Consider the following 13,078-nt stretch of genomic DNA (forward strand, 5'->3'; position numbering starts at 1 on the left):
TTAACAATTTAAAGAGTATTTCAATGAAACGATGCTTTAATGTTCTAATGTGGTAATCAAGGCAATTAAATTACGTATGATAAACATTAAACATATACATTATATACGTACATTAAAAATCTACATTTTATATATCACGCAACCCTTTGATACCGTTTGCCGTGGGATATAACAGTTACCGCCGATCATCACTAATGGCATGCCCTGTTCAACACTGAACCACGTCGCCATTTTCGTTTCGTTCCTTGCCACAAAAATTTTCACACGGAACGCCGCACTGAAAAATCGGTTTTTACTTTTTAAAGCGTGTTTGAAACTATAAAAGTTCGCGTGGCTTCAGTCTGTAAGTTGTTAGTGTGCAGGTGGTGAAGAAAGCATGAGCGCCACGCCGCCGGACCTACTTTCGTTGGCGGCGTCCCGAGAAGTCTCGGCCGCAGTCGCAGTCGCCGCCTCTGCCAACGGAGGCAGCGGCAAAAGCGCTGATAAGGAGCGCTCCCGTTCCAGGGATCGTGGGAGGGATAAGGACAGAGACAAGGAAAAGGATCGGGACAAGGACAAGAAAAAAAGGTGCGTGCGTTGCAAGGATAACTATTTTGATACTTAGCTTAGATTACTTAGCTTTTACCCATTTCACCCCCTCATCCGGTGTACACATTTTTATGGTTTGTTCTTTTATAAAACAAATTGGATTTCAGAATCAAAGCAAGGCTGCTATTATTGCTTTATGTCTTTGGTTTTATCCACCTGCATCATAGAAATGTTATCAGTGGCATATAATAACCTCCTCTTAACTTTGCAGGGATAAAGACAGCAGGGACCGCGACAGTCGCCGTCGGGACGATCGCGGCGACCGTGATCGTGATCGTGACCGAGAACGCGACCGCGACCGGGATTCCCGCTCGCACCGCAGCAAGTCCCGCAATTACGACGACGGAGACAGACGAAGGAAGCGATCGCGCAGCAGGGATCGTGATCGTGACCGCAAGCGGGACAGAGATCGTGACTCCCGCTCCAGGCGCAGCAGCTCGCGGGGTGGACGCGATGATTATGACCGGAGTCGTCGACGCCGCTCACGCAGTCGCAGCTATGAGCGCCGGCGCAATGATCGAGGCGGACAGAGAGATCAACGAGACCAGCCTTTGCAAAGGAGCAGCCGGGAACGCACGCACGTCAACCCCTTCGACACATCCAACAGTCGAAACCCTCTAAATCAGGATCATGATCAACCCAGAATCCCATCACTCTTCGACCGACAGCAAGGATTGGAAACCATCAGGGAGGAGGGACGTGAGCAGCGGTTTGACCTAACCCAGACCATCCAGGAGCTAATGGGCAATGCCGGAGGCAACAAAGGATTCGCTTCGTTCTTCAACAACCAGAACAGCAACGACTCCACCAGCAATGGGGCATTCGATAACTCAGGTTGGTACTAAAATAGAGTTAAAATAAATTCTTCGGTTTAAATATTATTTTTATTTATTAATTGATATTACTTTTTCAGCGGACAGCGCTGCCGAGCGGAAGAGGAAGCGCAAGTCTCGCTGGGGTGGCAGTGAAAACGACAAAACCTTTATTCCTGGAATGCCCACAATTCTGCCCTCCACCCTGGACCCAGCTCAGCAGGAGGCCTACCTAGGTAATACCATGCACCAAATTTCTGTTGATCGCAGCTGATCCCGCAACTAAGTTAGCTTTTAAGAACTACAATTAGTTCTAAGTTTAATGACCAACTGTTAAGAATGAATACAGAGAGAAAACCACACTTCAGAGTCAGACGCTGGGGACGTGCACCTGCCGCAGATATCGTAAACCAAACATAAATCTGAAATCGACAACAAACGGCATTGAGCATCATATAATAATATCTCGTTCTCTTTTTGAAGGGATTCCGGCGTGGCACACAAACGTTACGATACGATACGACATGAGTTGCATTCCAAATCCAATTCGTATACAGAGCATTTATATGGCTGTTAAGCTTTTATTTATTTTTGCAGCGGTTTAAGCGCATTGAAACTAATCAAATTAAACCCCCACTTAATTAATTAATTAATTACCTCAATTGTAACGCTCACAGCATTTTCAGTTAGTTTAGGAGCGGACACACTAAGCGATTCAAGTCTCAATAGCCACAATATCACTTGACCCCCCATTTAATTGATATCTCTTCAATTCTCTAGAAAAACAACATGTGACGTTTACTAATGTCGAGGTTGCGCTCGATTTTCTTCCTTCTTTTCTAACGCCTTCTAATTGCAGTTCAATTTCAAATCGAGGAGATTAGCCGCAAGCTGCGAACCGGCGACCTGGGCATCACGCAGAATCCGGAAGAAAGGTTTGATACAGTTCTCTCTCCCCCACTGAGTCCCTCAATCAAAGGTCTCGTCCGTGTGAGGCCAATGAACGTTTCCAGCAACGCACTGCAGCAATATCTACCCCCTAAATGACGGATTCCGGTCCGGAAGGATGAGCCCATGAGTCCAACAGGTTTCATTGTGGCATGCCATTGACTCCGGTTTCACATGTATCTCTTTACCAATTAAGATCCGTTGAGTGTTGTATCACTCTCCATTTTGTTGTTGGTACAGTGAAAGTCGGTTAATACCTCCTCCAAAAGCAATTAATTATACGTTTTTGTCAAAGTAAATATGATCTATATAGTAGCTTCCCAATGAATATTACGTAAAAACCGATATTTACTGTATTGAACACTATGAATTTAGTCCTAACTAGTTAAACCGAAGTTAAACTCCTGATTGGAGTCGAAAAGAGGGGAAAAGGCTGTCTGGAAAGTAACCGTATGAGCTGGGTTTCGTAGTTAATTTGTTTATAAAAATAATTATTTTAACTAATAATACTCTTCAAGGGTTCCTAGAGACAGCGATCATATCAGTGATCGATTGAATGATACCATCCAAAGGGGCCACAAATAAGTAAGAGCCTGAAGATAACCGGACTAGATTATACATCTTCATTAATGTGAACTCTTCTTTTCTTCCACTAAGCGTCCCGGTAGTTCGGGTTTCTCGCAAAGAAACTCAGGGTGCGACAGAAACAGAAACGAAATAGATACAGCTACTACTGAATCGAACGAATTAATCAAAATTCTTCTTTTCTTAATTCCCCAGCAAATAATTCTTTTCTGCTAATGCTAATGATTAAACTTGATTAATGAATTTGATTTGCAACTTACAGCATATTCGATTAAAGTTACTAGTTAGTACGTACGTTAAGATCAATAAGTCTAGCGCCAATAGCATCCTGCCGCCTATAAGCTCAAGATCAGTCTCACCAAAGTCGCCCCTTCCCTCTATTCTTCTCGTCCACAGATCCCCCTCGCCGGAGCCCATTTATAGCTCTGATGGCAAGCGGTTGAACACCCGTGAGTTCCGCTACAGAAAGCGACTAGAAGAACAGCGTCATCAACTGATCGTCAAAATGCAGACGGTCAACCCCGAGTTTAAGCCACCAGCGGATTACAAGTAAGTGTTGGTTATAATTCGCTAGATCGCTATGTTGCGGGCAATCTCTAATTGAATTTTCGTGTTTCTTAGACCGCCGGTCACTCGCGTAAGCGACAAAGTGCTGATTCCACAAGAGCAGCACCCTGACATCAATTTTGTGGGCCTGCTCATCGGTCCGCGAGGCAACACGCTCAAGGCTATGGAGAAGGATACGGGCGCCAAGATCATAATTCGCGGCAAGGGATCGGTGAAGGAGGGCAAAGTGGGGCGAAAGGATGGCCAACCATTGCCGGGCGAGGATGAGCCGCTGCATGCCTTTATTACCGCGCCCAATCCAGAGGCGGTGCGCAAAGCAGTGGACAAAATCAAAGACGTAATTCGTCAGGGTATTGAAGTGCCCGAGGGCCACAACGATCTCCGCAGAATGCAGTTGCGAGAACTGGCTCAACTTAATGGAACTCTTCGAGAGAACGATATCCAACGCTGTACATGCGGTTCAACGGACCACAAGTCCTGGCAATGTCCGGATAAGCCGATCATCACGAATACTATAGTGTGCACCTCATGTGGCGGTACCGGTCATTTGACGAAGGATTGCCGCAACAAGCGCCCAGGATCAGGAGCCCCTGGCATGGCCTGTGAGGATTCCCAGGCTAAGATTGACGAGGAGTATATGAGTTTGATGGCCGAATTGGGAGAAGGACCACCGCCGCCATCCGCTTCTGCTAAGCCCGATCCACCGGCCAGTAATGGACCCCAGTTGCACCGGGCCAGCTACAGCATTTTTGACAAGAAACCCTCCCAGATGCAGGCCATCCAGTCACCACCGAGCTCCTCGTCGCGAGATCACCAGCGCGACCTGGGCGGATGGGGAGCGGCGGCGCACGATCACGGCATGGGCATGGAGCACGGTATGGGTTTGGACCAGCACGGTCACGGTTTGGCAGCGATGGATCACGGCATGAGTCTTGGCATGGAGCACGCAATGGCGGCCTATGTACCGGCACCGCCGGGCGCCCAAGCACCGCCTCCGATGCCACCGCCGCTGATGCCGTGGATGAGCGCACCGCAACCTCCGCCGCCGGCTACAGAACCGCTGAATCCACCTATACCGGGCACGTTGCCACCGCTGATCCCGCCGCCACCCGGAACCAGTGCCCCGCCCATGCCGCCGTGGGGTGGAGGCGCTTACAGTGGCTGGGGCGGCGGCTATGCGCCGCCTCCACCTCCGCCCTGCGCCCCGCCGCCACCAGCCTTGAGCCTGTCGCAGCCGCCGCCACCTCCACCGCCAACCGCTTGAGCTTTCGCATCTTGTAAGATCGATCACTAGAACACTCAGATGCTCCTACGATAGTGCTCGACCCTGTGAGACTGTCCCTGCAATCAATTATGAACGTAATTTGAATCCCCGACCATAATATTCGCTTTCACCATTAATGATAATCGAGACAAACCTACAAAACTAATTTGTATTTACTATGCTTCAAATAAAGGACGGAATTAAATAGTTATTAATTCAATTAAACCACTAAATCCGCATTTTTACATACCCAATACAGTCCCCAATATGTGTGAAATATAAAAATGAGATAGATTTATTAGATCCTTGATAGACATCTACTAAATTAGTGCGATGCCTATGGTTTTATGCTTATAAATTATAATGCCGGAAATTCAAATCTGTATCCTCTTTATTCTTCGAGTCTTTTGGTGTAGTGAATGTTTTGGGTGCTTAAGAAAAAATCAAATGATCGTCTAGCCGTGCTTGCTGAAGTACTTTTTCGACTCCTCTACATCGGGCTTAATGGTAGCCGGATTCGACTTAGGGTTCCAGTTCGCCGGGCAGACTTCTCCGTGCTGCTCGACGAACTGGAAGGCTTTGATCAGGCGCAGAACCTCGTCGACGGATCGGCCCACGGGCAGATCATTGATCGAGTACTGGCGCAGGATGCCGTTAGGATCGATGATGAAGGTGCCGCGCAGCGAGATGCCCTCCTTGTCCAGCAACACATCGTAGTCGGCAGAGATCTTCTTGGTCAAATCGGAGAGGAGCGGGTACTTCAGTTGTCCCACTCCGCCGTTCTTGCGGTCAACATTGCACCAGGTGAGATGGCTGAAGTGGGAGTCCACGGAAACTCCCAGAACCTCGGTATTGATGTCATGGAACTCCTTGATCCTCTCGCTAAATGCAACGATTTCAGTGGGGCAAACGAATGTGCTGCAAATGGGATCGCAGATTAGGGAATACTGTCCGATGGTAAGTTCAGTGTACTCACAAGTCCAGTGGGTAAAAGAACAGTACCAGGTATTTTCCCCTGTAGTCTTCCAGCTTCACCTCCTGAAAGCTGTTGTCCACCACAGCCAGACCCTTAAATTCGGGAGCGGGATGCTGGACGCGGACTGCAGCCAGAGGAACGGCTGAAAATTTATTAATGGGTTAATCTAAGCCATATGTTTAACGTAAATGTTATACAAAACAGTGAAATTGTCTGTCTGTTTATAGGGCTTAAATGTTGGGGATCTCAACTCACTTTGATGCAGGAGGCGGGCGGCAATCTGTTTCTGCTGTCTCAGGAAGGCCTTGCCCATCAGCGGTACCTGAAATGCATGATATATTAGATTCAGCATTGGAACGCGGGTTCAGCCAATTACGTAATCGCTGTGGCATGTTTTCGAAAAACTCTCGGTCGTTCGGACAACTTACGTTGCGAATCAGTGAGCGTCCTACGAAAGACATCTTGTTCTAGTAGATCACGTTTTTATAAGGCTTATGTTAAGACAGAATTCGACGAGGAGCCGGCAGAACTTTTCCTAAAGAAAGTAAAAACAAACTTGACAGCAGGGTGTTACCAACTTCGTTTAAAGCTCAAAATACGCAGGAAACTGGCCAGACTTTCATCGATTAGGCCTATCGATAATTCTGTGGCGCGATACTCAAATCATTTTTATATTTAATATCAGTTTAAAAGTCATTTATATAGGATCGAAGATGTATAAACATCAAAAATTCGATTATTAAAATCTTTAAATTCTATTCTTTCCTCTCTTTATTGGTTTTGCATTAAATAGTGTGTTATATACTTCGCCATCTAGCTGCATATAATCCTTGCTGAAAAACTGCCTTGAAGATCAGAGATAAACAGAAATACGTCTTCTGATCATCACATGTGCTGCTCTGATTGTATTAGAAACCACCGCTCCATATCCCTCAGAAGCCGCGTACCCCTCAGAAGTCCATCTTGTTTTTCTGCCGTGTCCTTTGTGCATTGTCCAGGGTGGAATAAGGCCGGCCATGGATAATGGAAAGTGTAGCAAAATATTTACCGCGTACTGCACACGCCACACAATGGTAATGAGCCTCTTACCCGCCGAACCAACCAACTATTTGCACTACATGCGTTTTGTTCGCCGCTCGTTAATCCACTAAATGCCTGAAAGCGGCTCAGTTGCCCAGGCTTTGGATTCTCTCCCTCCTCGAGGAGGGTTTGGTTTTGTCTTTTCCCGGCTACAATGCCCGATCTAGATACTTTGTTATCCAGCTAGATGCCGCCGCGTTCGCAAAGGATATCGAAACAATAAAGCGAGATACATGCGTGTGCTCAAATATTTTTGCATATCTTGCCGAAGTTGGGAAAACATCTGACGGATGCCAAAACGCCCACACACCTAGTTCCCTGTCCGTTTCCATTCCCAAATCCAAGTCCATATCCACCAATGGCGCTCGACTCTCTTGCTTTCCCGCAATTAGTCAATTCCCATGTTTGCAATTTCGCATCCCCTGGCAGGGGTGGCGCCCTGCCCCCAATTCTCCACCGCTTTCCCGCTTTTTACAATTTTCGCTGCTTTTCATCTGTAATTTGGCGCAAATTACGCGCTCCAAGTGGCTACCACTCATCCTCTTTTACCATTCCCCAAAAACGCGCGGGGAAAATGTGTATTAATTAAATTTTTCTTGGGTGAGATATTAAATATTGTTATTTTATAAAACTGGTCTGGGTAATCTAGATTATAAGTATAAAATTTTACGTAAAACATATTCTATATCAGACGCACACAATAAATTTAATAAATTTGTTGGTGAGGAACAAGCAGAAGTTTTTTGGAAAGATTGTTATATAATTCATATTTCTGCATTCGAAATATAAGGTTCAATGTTATAGATAGATTTAAACTTATTCCTCGGTTTCTTTCAGTGTACTTGGTCGTTAACTTGTTTATGAGTTGGGGCCTCGGCAAAGGCGTCGTGGGCTCCGTTAAAAGGCAGTGCTAAGTAATTACGGGCAGATTGGCAAGGGGTTCCGAAAAATGTGTGTATAGCAGGGATTTCCAGGAACTCCCCGAGCACGCTTAGCAAATCCATGGCCGTGCACTAATTCCCAGACAGTTGGACTACTTTTACCAATTAAAAGTGCACGTCGCTTTGTCTGCGAGGGTCCAGACCGTTTTGGATCCGGGATTCGTATCGCTACTTGTTCGATGGTAGCCCGCCCGCAGGATTTGCGCAGATTTGCATAATTTAAACAAACACTTGAGCACTTGAGGCCGTATCGCCAGGATACGGAGATTCGGGGGATTCTCTGAAGGCGTTGCCGACACTCACACGCACCTCGCCGTCCCTTTTCATTTCCTTTAGGGAATATGTCTTATCTTGTCCCTCGCACTCTCATTGTCAAACAGATGCCGTCATATTAGCACAAATCTGCTTAGGTCTTTGTAACCATCTCGAGTGCTGTTGGCCCAGATGGGCAGGATCTTGATTTGTGACAATTGTCACAATGCCGGGGCTTAGGATGCGACGAAGTGCCTAGATGCCGAGGTGCCGAGGTGCCGAGTGCTCCTGTTCGGAGCAACGCGTAATCCTGATGCAAATCTGGATAATGTGATTCATATCAGTCGCATCACCACTCCATATCCTTCGCCATCTTCATCGCCTTGCAATTCCCCGCCTTGTGCTGATGTTCTTTTTTAACACTTTTGTGATTTTGGAAATTTGAGATGTTCGCCAGCTAATTAAGAAAGTGGCAGGGACAAAAAATCACACAAAAGGTGTGAGAACTCGGTTCCGTTGGCAGAATCATCATCATCACACCTGCCCATTCCATAAAAAGAATAATAGTTTTTTCTATTAAGGGTCTTGAGTTGCGTTCCTACATTTGATATTTAATTGATATACATAATAATCAGCGGTTGTAATAATAAGGATAATACATAAAAACTATTATAAATACTGGTATTTACCATTTTAACTCCCATTTAACTCCTTGTTAGTCGGACTATCTTAATCCGGATTTTGTATAATGATTTCTATATCCTTTATCCTTCTTTATCCATTAAAATGGCATTCAAATTACTGCTATTGACTTTTGCCATTACAGCTATTCTCTTATTATTGCGCCAATTTGAACACATTTATAAAAATATCTGGCTCGACCATTAATAATAATTGCTGTGGTTTAAATTTTAATGGCAATTGTTGGTAAACAAACAGAAAAGTGGGCTGCACTCCGCTGCCAATAAAGCTTCTCTCGACTCGGTTAATTTGTATTTATTGCAATGGAGAGTTATGTGCAATCGAAGTGTCGGTTGCAAACAGCTAAAATGCATTTGCCACTTAAGTCGGGCGGTAATTGCAAACATATATTTTACACTACACATAAATAAGACAAGCATTTGAACAGCATCAAATTAAAAGAATATAAAACTTAATAACAAGAGACATTGCTATATATATGTATGTATATGTATATCAGAAAAATTTGTCGTGGCCAAAATGTTTTTTGCTTTTCGATAGAAATTTTGAAAATAAATAATACATTTTGAATATGTAAAACATTTTTCTAAAGTGTGGGCTCCACAGTGAGTGTGGCAACAATTTAAAACATTAAAAACAATTTAGAATGTGCATGCTAAATCTTAACTTTCTAGATTTTTATAGTTCCAGAGATTTCGACGATCATACGGACGGACAAACGATTGAGTCAACTATTGATCCTGATACTTTATATACCTTGAAGGGTTCCTTCTACCTCTTATATACTTTCAACGATGATTACATCAAAACAAATTATTTTAATATTTAACAATTGCCAGAAAAAAATAGTTGCTTATCTTTAAGGACTTTAAAATAGAGGGCGTAATCAAAGCACTAAAACTCCATTAATTTCCACCATTTTCAGCTTCAAACGCTGCCAATTTTAATTTAATTTACATGTGAAAATTGTTTGACCCTCTCGTCGCAAGTAATCGTCACATCCCCTTGACGCCTTTTTTTGATTTCCAAAGCAATAGCAACAATTCAATCACTTTGATGTTTGATGTTTTTAGCCCACAAAACGAGCGCCTGCCCAGCCACGCCCACCTCCCACCGCCCCCACAGAGAAGCGACCGTATGTAAACGCCCATTTCCAGACATTTAAGCGCCATAGTCGTCGCTTTTTAAACATCAATGCGATTGCATTTACCTCCCAGCCCTGCGCTCCAGCGGCACATCCTTCTGCTTCGATCCCAACACCCTCGGCACTCATCCATCCAACCATCCAACCATCCATCCTGCGGACAGGAGCTGCCGGCAACAACATGTAATTTCTTTAATGGTTTTTCCCTCAACCTCGTTACCCTTACCCCCGTTCCCTCAACGGGCCACAATTCAAACGAGTGTGTCCGAAAATAAATGAAATCAAGTTTCAAATGCATTAAGGTGTAAAAAAAGAATAACACACAGGAAAACAATTGGAAAACTCACAGGAAAAAAAGGACAAAGTTCACAAAAGTTAGTACCAGTGAGCTAGCAGTTTTGGAAAATCTTACAAAATGATAAACAAATAAAATCTCTTTATTTAAATTACATTTCCCTGCCTCTTAAGTGTCCTTAATGTCATAATTAAAGATTATAATCCACCGAGCACAATGTGGCAGCTGGTGTTCCACAAGGAAGTGTCCTCGGCCCCCTGCTCTACTGCCTATATAGCCACGACATGCCGCAGCCGGATGTAAGCCTTTACGGGAATTCAATGTTGGCCACATTTGCCGATGACGTGTGCGTCACCTAAAGGTCCCGATGCGAGCACGACGCAGCGGATGGTATACAGGACTTTGCAGATCGATTCTCGGAATGGGCAAGACGTTGGAACATTGGCATCAATAGCAGTAAATCCAACAACGTCTGCTATACTTTAAAGCGGAGAACGCCACCGCCCGTCTACATCGAGGCAGCCCCTGTACCACAGCCGAACGCAGCCAAATACCTTGGAGTGCTTCTGGATCGCAGACTCACATTTGCCAAGCATGTGGCCGACATTAGAACGCGCCTACGTGCTAAGGTGGCGAAGCACTACTGGCTACTTTGTCCGCGCAGTAAATTGTCGCTATCCAACAAGCTGACAATCTACAAACAGATTCTAGCTCCAAACTGGAAGTACGGGTGCCAAATCTGGGGCTTGGCATGCGACAGCCAAATCAAAAGGATCCAGGCTATACAAAATAAGGTCGCAAGACTCATCACCGGATGCGAGTGGTTTGTGCGAAACACCACCCTGCACAGAGACCTGAAACTCGCAACGGTATTTGACGAGATAAACCAGCACTCGAGCAGATACCATGACAGGTTGGAGCGCCACAGAAATCGGCTGGCCAGCGCTCTAAACAGATCTCGCCCACTAAGGAGGCTGAATAGAAGACAACCGAGGGATCTCATATCCCGATCTCCTGTGACAAGGGTCAGCAGAAGCTGACGCTTATCTTAATTCCTATATGTTATCTGTGATTGTTATGTAATTGTAGTAAAATCATTGTAAAATGTGAAAAGCTAACTGTAATTAGCCGGCGCGCCCAAATGGGCTGAATTAATAGAAAAGAAGGACACAAAGGGGCTCCAAGTTTTCCCCGTATGCTTTAATAAATAAAAATTATTACAATTACAAAAAAAAAAAGAAAAAAAAAAAAGATTATAAGTTAAATTTAATTGATCTGTTTATTATTATTATTTTATCTGCATACTTTAATCATTGTAGTCTACCTGTGTTTATTGAATTAATGCTATGGGCTGAACTTTTCTCTGTATTTAAAGTGTATACTGGAAAGTATTTGATTAAGTAATTATATGTATCTGAAAAAACGATATAAAATTTATCACCCCTCCCGTGGAAAAAATCGGCTATTATAATTGAAGCATATAAAGCTGTAAAATGTTTACAATTTAATTACACCTCGGTTATTTCAGTCACTCGCCGTGTTCCTGCTCCTGTGTCTGTGTTTGTATCCTATGTTTCTGTGCCTAAACGCATTAAAACACTTCATTATGCCTAATCCTGTGTGACGTAACAAAAGCCAGACACGCACGCACTCTCAAGCTTCGCCCAAAAACCCTTCGACTTCCCGCCCGAGCATATGCCACTCGACTACACTTGAGCAACTTTATTAACGCGCCAGGATGGGGAGGACTCGAGGAGCAGGACCAGGTCGAGGACAAGGACAAGAAGGTCCTGGCAAGGGGTGCACGTGAGCCCACTGAAACTAGCTTCCGGATCGGGGTGCTCGTTTTAATGGCAGCACAGCTAGCATACATGTGACTATTTGCATGTGAGGCGAATAGCTGGAATCACGGCCTGTCAGAAACCATAAAGTGAGTAAATGCCTTGTTACAACTATTTATTTACCCTGGCTGCACTGAAATCAATTCTTAATTAAAATGTATTTTTATAAAATAGCGAATGTATTAATCTTCAAAATTGTATTACGATTTAGTTTGTTGATTAGGAGTAACTTGCTCATGTGGTTTTTATCAAAAGGAAATGTACGAATTTATTAAAAATTATTTTGCTAATTCTTTCAAGTTGTTTTTATCATTCTGCGGGTATACGTTATTTCTTTAAGTGTGTCCTGTATCCTTTGCATTCGCAGTGCGCGCACGTGACGTGAGCCTTTCAACCACTTTGATTTGCACCTTTTTGCCCTTAATTTTACGCCTGATTACAAGTCGTGGAGGACGGTAGATGATTGATAAAAGTCTCACGGGTCGGGGCTACTTGGTTCGGAGTATTTGGCCTGCCGAAACGAATTTAAATAAACATATTCATTTGATTTCATTTTCTCGATCCTCGGAGCCCTCAAGTGAACAGCATTTGTTTGGCCAACAGGCAGCACGCCCCTAATTGTACTTTTCGCAGGAGAGACCGACTATTTGCGCCTATCTCCGACTATATCTGGCAATATCTGACTATATCTGGCTATATCCATCTGCAGCTAACTAAAGTTGAGCACATAATTGCTGGAATCTGGGCGAATTGGGCTCAGACTGGCGCCGGGCGACTCAGGAACATGAAGTCGAGTCCCATTTCTTGACCATTTTAATTGCAGTAATAATTCTTTTGTGTAAGTGCCTGCGATGCAAATGTGGTTGGGCCAGGGGAGAGTAGGAAACTCCGGGAAGCCCAGGGAAAATCGGGACGGGAAAAGCGAAAAGGGAAGGGTGCAGCGGTAGCAGCAATCGCGCATATCTTAAGCCGATCTAACACCGTTATCCCAGGTATATCACCGCTACTGTTTTTCGTTTGGCTGCCCGTTGCGTTGGCAACAAATTGGATTACAATTAAATTGCATTTACATGCAGCGCACCG

At 44.5% G+C, this 13,078-nt stretch overlaps 2 protein-coding genes across 4 annotated transcripts; one reads left to right on the forward strand and one right to left on the reverse strand.

Annotated features, from left to right (window-relative positions):
- The first annotated feature begins 215 nt into the window (after positions 1-215).
- LOC120451456 (splicing factor 1) lies at positions 216-4,997 on the forward strand. Of its 3 annotated transcripts, XM_039635133.2 has the most exons (6): positions 218-567; positions 800-1,422; positions 1,502-1,636; positions 2,260-2,335; positions 3,330-3,482; positions 3,555-4,997. In XM_039635133.2, exons 1-6 carry the CDS (start codon positions 377-379, stop codon positions 4,762-4,764), a joined length of 2,388 nt encoding a protein of 795 aa, XP_039491067.2. In that variant the 5' UTR covers positions 218-376; the 3' UTR covers positions 4,765-4,997. The 3 variants fall into 3 exon arrangements, 2 of the variants coding, with proteins under 2 accessions (XP_039491067.2, XP_043862239.1); XR_006356498.1 differs by lacking the exon at positions 2,260-2,335 and having other exon boundaries at positions 216-567; positions 3,555-3,695; XM_044006304.1 differs by lacking the exons at positions 218-567; positions 800-1,422; positions 2,260-2,335 and having other exon boundaries at positions 1,507-1,636.
- A 140-nt stretch (positions 4,998-5,137) lies between these two features.
- Positions 5,138-6,327, reverse strand: LOC120451457 (peroxiredoxin-2). The gene is made up of 4 exons (XM_039635134.2): positions 6,169-6,327; positions 5,996-6,062; positions 5,741-5,882; positions 5,138-5,682 (listed from the first exon to the last, which is right to left on the reverse strand). Exons 1-4 carry the CDS (start codon positions 6,199-6,201, stop codon positions 5,220-5,222), a joined length of 705 nt encoding a protein of 234 aa, XP_039491068.1. The 5' UTR covers positions 6,202-6,327; the 3' UTR covers positions 5,138-5,219.
- Positions 6,328-13,078: the final 6,751 nt, after the last annotated feature.

The sequence above is a fragment of the Drosophila santomea genome, chromosome 3R, assembly GCF_016746245.2.
Source record: "Drosophila santomea strain STO CAGO 1482 chromosome 3R, Prin_Dsan_1.1, whole genome shotgun sequence".
Classification (NCBI taxonomy): Eukaryota; Metazoa; Arthropoda; class Insecta; order Diptera; family Drosophilidae; genus Drosophila; species Drosophila santomea.

Coding starts and splice junctions, on each gene's coding strand:
- LOC120451457 (XM_039635134.2), bottom strand. CDS start 6,201: ATGTCTTTCGTAGGACGCTCACTGATTCGCAAC. Junction 5,883..5,995: donor CGCCCGCCTCCTGCATCAAA/GTGAGTTGAGAT, acceptor ATAAATTTTCAG/CCGTTCCTCTGGCTGCAGTC. Junction 5,683..5,740: donor TTCTTTTACCCACTGGACTT/GTGAGTACACTG, acceptor TCCCATTTGCAG/CACATTCGTTTGCCCCACTG.
- LOC120451456 (XM_039635133.2), top strand. CDS start 377: ATGAGCGCCACGCCGCCGGACCTACTTTCGTTGGCGGCGTCCCGAGAA. Junction 568..799: donor GACAAGGACAAGAAAAAAAG/GTGCGTGCGTTG, acceptor TTAACTTTGCAG/GGATAAAGACAGCAGGGACC. Junction 1,423..1,501: donor TGGGGCATTCGATAACTCAG/GTTGGTACTAAA, acceptor TTACTTTTTCAG/CGGACAGCGCTGCCGAGCGG.